The 5,000-nt window shown below is 38.3% G+C and overlaps 1 protein-coding gene across 1 annotated transcript in view; it reads left to right on the plus strand.

The window, feature by feature from the left end:
- LOC137992486 (uncharacterized) overlaps positions 1 to 5,000 on the plus strand; it is a 10,450-nt gene that overhangs the window by 4,155 nt on the left and 1,295 nt on the right. Inside the window, exons 3-6 of the mRNA XM_068837843.1 lie at positions 1,236 to 1,743; positions 2,418 to 2,736; positions 3,579 to 3,668; positions 4,630 to 5,000. The exon at positions 4,630 to 5,000 is cut by the window's right edge and continues 1,295 nt beyond it. Coding sequence (XP_068693944.1) covers positions 1,236 to 1,743; positions 2,418 to 2,736; positions 3,579 to 3,668; positions 4,630 to 5,000 — 1,288 coding nt within the window. The remainder of the gene's footprint in view (positions 1 to 1,235; positions 1,744 to 2,417; positions 2,737 to 3,578; positions 3,669 to 4,629) is intronic.

The raw sequence follows: 5,000 nt of genomic DNA on the forward strand, positions 1-5,000 counted from the left end.
TCCACTTTCTCTGAATATTACTGCGGGCAATCAGTACAATAAAAAATACCGGTATTTTTTTACTAGACATTGAACGCACTTTACTAATCCATGGTTACTACTACTTTAAAATTCTTAAACTTGTATGTATATAAAGAGATACATGCAGCTGGCTTTATTTTATATCATAAGATCAGGAAAAGAACTTTGAATTCGTAGTAACGTGGAAAGAAATTAATTCAATTAAGAAAGCTATCTACTCTAGTTGGATGGAAGTGAAACAGTTCAGAGGTTAAACAATACTCCATTCACACTTGTTGGATATGAGATTGATTCTGGCTAACTTTTTTATTGCTTCACTCAATCTCGGTTATCAGCTCATGATATATGGAAACTGATTCGTCAAGTGTTGCCAAGCTGGAATCTGATTGGCTTTAATTTCCAATTGTCCAAGCATTCTGATTATTATTCCACTCGCCCTCGTTGGATATGAGACTGGTTGTGACCATTTCCACGCTACACACCTTGTTGGCTATTTGCCATCTCATAACCAGCTTGTGCTCTTGGAATAATGTTAAATATGCAGCTGGCAATGGATAGTATTACACAGCTTTTGAATGACAAAAACCTGGAGTGTGTCATTACATGAAATTTTTGCTAAGGGCTCCCCATATAACTTACAGAATGAGCAGCAATTAAATGCGTACATATAACCCCAAACAAAGCAAGCTGTTGTTGAATCTATGTCCCTAGTCTGAATTCACTAACGAGACATTCTAATTTTCTGCCAGTGCTCAAAATTGCAGTAATAATGTACCATTTTCCTGACACTTTTTTTTCTCCTCTTTCTCGTATTGCTAATTAAATACCTATCCTAACCTCCAAATTTACGAAGATTTGCAGATTGGGTGAACCTACATGTAGTTTCAGCTTTCTTCCTCTGTCCTGACCATTAGCACTTCTGAGGTCCTAGTACATGTACTAGCTGTGTTTGCAAGTAGTTACAAATGAAGTGGTACCAGTAATAAATTTGTAATTAGTGTTGAAATTGTAAATGTAGGGTGTAGCTGTAGTATTGGTTTTTACGTAAATTTTAATTAAAAAAAAAAAGTTTGTGCTTTTATAGTGTTTTGAATCGTCAGCAATATACTGTTATTGGAAGGTGTGTCTTATAGATTGGTTGAGCAGAGTAACCATGATAGAAAACTGCCAGCCGGCAATTGTTTTGAGTTTAACTGCATTACTTCTTTGTGTAGTTTCAGCCAAAGAATACACAGATGGAACCTGAAAGTGATTCAGACTGGGACAGTCTTCCAGGAGATGTGCAACAGCCTTCCTCAAGCCCTGAAGGTTCACCAAGGCACCAGCCAGCCCCTCCAGCAGGGTCACCAAGAGGTCAAATAAACCACAAAAGACCCCAGGTTAAGCAACAAGCAACGTTACCTAGCCAACAGAAAACCTCTATCACAAATTCTCCTCCAAGTCAACCCAGGACTAAACCAGATGTCCCGTCTTCACAGATGCCAAGCCAGCTTTATGGCAAAGCTGGAGTGACTAATTTTGTTGACAGAAGTGGTGGCATCAACACAACTTTCATTGACCGTGATGGTTTAGATGGTCAAAAGAACAAGGATCTTCAGCCTCCTGATAAAAATGAAAATAAAGTTCATCAGGGCAGCCAGAAGAGGGGAGACATCGGAATTGATATTGAATTGAATGAGGCGGATTATCATCAGCGCAATCCACCTTATACTGATTTCAAAGGTAAATTATAATAAATGATTATTGAAATCTGTGACCTGGTTCTTTTGAAGGAGATGTACAGCTGTAGGAATGGAGCCTGCTAGTGCTTAGCTCATATCACATAGAATTTGGAAGGCTGGATTGTGAATTCAATTTACTAACTGTCTCAAAGGTTTTTAACTGTAAGTGGCATCACCCTATGAAACAGCCTGCTGTCAGAGGCTCGCAGGGTTGTCATAGGTGGTCGCAGCTGGTTTTTATCACACAGATGTACAGGTAATTGGAGTGAACATTAGAACTTCGACACCTAGATATTGTTAGGAAACAGCAGACCAGTTAGCCCTGTTGGTTGAGCTCACAGGTTCCAACGAGAGCCAAAATAACTGAGGAGACAGTGCTGCCTTGTAATTGATAAATATTGTCTTTGAAGTGTGCTTGGATAATTTTATGAATTATTATTGTTTTGTTGGGCCCTGTCTCACAATCTTGGTTTATATACTTTGTAATAGATTTTAATCGAAAGGTTCCCATGCACTAGTTGCAAAGGTTTGGGCACAAAGCCCCCTGCATACTTGTCTGATCTACGGAGCCAAGAAATTGACACTAGCCGTTGAGGTTAACCATCTAGTCAGGGCAAAGCTAAAAAAAAACAAAAAACAAATTCATCTTGACATAATAGTACGCTGTTTCAACAGCTGCCGTTCCAGAGCAGGATTCCACAAGGCTTGGTTTGCAAAATGACAAACCCAACAAGGGCAAAGTAAAAACATCTTATGTGATGACCAAGGATGCACAACTGGAAGACCATTCTTGGGATTCAGATAGCGATGCGTTGCAGGACCATGTCTCTCACAGCAGACAACACTTGACACCACGTGATAAAAAATCCAGCAAAAACTATGGTCATCTGGAAGAGAATAACATAGCCAAGGAAGAAATCTCTGAAAATCAGGAACGCAAGCTTGAGTTAAGGACATTTGGTGTTCCTCAAGACATTGAAAATCAAGTTACTGGGTAAGCGCTGTAACTTGCAGGGAGGGTATGGAAATCTCTGCAAGAAGAGGTTTTCGTCTTACTTGGCTGACAGTTGAAGTTAACTCCGATAGTTACATGTTTCTGTTAATGGAGTCTTAAAAGGTTCTGTCCTAGGCCCTTTTATTCACTTAATTACCTTTTATTGATTTTATTTTTTATTTGTTAGTAATACAAACTTTAATACCTGCTCACAAGAATATAAAGTCTCTCGTAGCTGTACAATGTACATAGCTAACAATGACTTGCATAATGTTTGGAACTCTCAAAATCCTAACTGGTGTGCAGTTAGTAAATGCCTTTGAGAAAATGAATTCAAAAATTTCTGCTCACACTACATTGTACTTGGAGTTTATGGTGCTCGTGTTGACACCCACCCAAAATGAATATTAATAATTACTAAAAGATAAATAATCATTTGCTTCCTGATCGCATCATGTACATTCTGTATTGTTAAGTATTTTTATGTCAATTTTGTGTCTTGTACGTTCACTGCCAATTTGTACATGTTTATGTACGTCATTGCACCGCATTATGCTTCAATTAGCTTTGCTGCACTTGTCTTTTGTAGTATACATAACAAACCTTTACTCAAACTTGAACTTGAAAGGGAAAATATTTTTCAGTGTTGTGATTTCAATTTGCTCAACAACATGTTTTGGGGTTACAAGTAAGTGTACTTATACAGTCAAATTTGTCATGAGAAAAATGATGTAATTTTAGTGCTAAGCTTTACAGCATGATTGGCTTTTATTGCCTGTCACAAGTTCCAAAACGTCTTTTGTTTCAGCACTTTTACCTTCCCTTTTTTTTTTGTCCCGCAGATATTCCTATCACTTTGACCATGGCAACAACTATCAGTTTAAAGTAAACCGAGAATGGAAGGAAGCTCAAATGAAGAAGATCGCAGACAGGTAAATACTTCAATACCGATAATTACGAAGTGGCTATTTGTACAGGACATGTACACCAACCTGCTCATACGGGAGTCTTCTTAGAATGATTTTTACAGGTTCGTAAATTAATTAACACTCGGAAAGTCTTACCTTGTCTTTATTTCTTTTAGGTTAGAACCTGTAATACTGGTAAACATTCTAAGAAGACTCCCGTATGAATAGCAAACATAGGTCGGTGTATCAGCCCCGTGCGAATAGCCACTGCCTAATAATTATTATTATATGGCAAACAATTCTCAGGCTAAATAGGGCACTCTAATTGGCTGGCCTCCAGTCGGAATTTTGCAGTACCGACCGTTACCATGAAAATGGTCCGTTTTCGTATTTTTCTCTCTCCCAGGAAGTTCAAGTTGAGCAAAACACAAAAACTTTCAAAACAGCAGAATTTAATTAGTTTTTTTTCATCTCAACAGTACAATTATTATTATTGTAGCAAGTAAAATTTAGTTTTACATGTAAAATGTTACTGTTCAAACTAAAAATGAAGATTATGAACATTCACCAAGCGGAGAAGTGTCAGATCGCTTAAAGAAACGATGCCATATACATTGTAATAAACAACTTACTAACCTCGTTTGCTCGGGACTGTACCAGGGAATATTGGTCCTCGGTTGGTTTTGTACTGCCACGACCTCAAGCCAATACTCCCCAGTACTGACTTAACGCTCAGTTAGTAAGAGGTTGTTATATGGCAGTATAATATTTTTTGTATACTACTGGTTACAAGGCAGACCAGTATGCTTTACAGTTTGCACCAACATGTCCTATTCCCCTTCTTAAAAATATTTCACGAGGTATTTCAACATTGTTTCGTGGTGCAATGCGTGCAATTCTTCAACATGGTGTAGGCTTAAAACACAATCTCAAACTGGGTTTTTCATCACTTATGTTGTACTTTCCCTTTCTTCCCCCTTTTTAGGTCAGAAAAGTGGCTTCGCTACATGTGGCAGGAAGCTTTCAGCTCACTCCGGATTGTCACAGATTTTGTCTTCATATTTGTCCTTGAGCTCTTAAGATTCGTTCTTCACTATATCGCACTTCGTTTTCTGGGAGGGGTAATCACTGTGACTGGAGATCATTTCCTTAAACCATTCTTGGCTCTGCTTTTCAACAGTATCATTCAGCCCACCTTTATTTTCACACGGAACGTTTTTGCGGGGGTCAAGAATCTTTTACAACCTCTACTGGAAATTTCCAACACTTCGATTGCTCAGGCAGCTTCGTTTCTTCGAGCATTCAGGTTGTTCGAGCTCAATTGGAAACCTGTTTATGAACGAGGACAAAAACATG

Source organism: Montipora foliosa, chromosome 2 (assembly GCF_036669935.1).
Source record: "Montipora foliosa isolate CH-2021 chromosome 2, ASM3666993v2, whole genome shotgun sequence".
NCBI classification, from domain to species: domain Eukaryota; kingdom Metazoa; phylum Cnidaria; class Anthozoa; order Scleractinia; family Acroporidae; genus Montipora; species Montipora foliosa.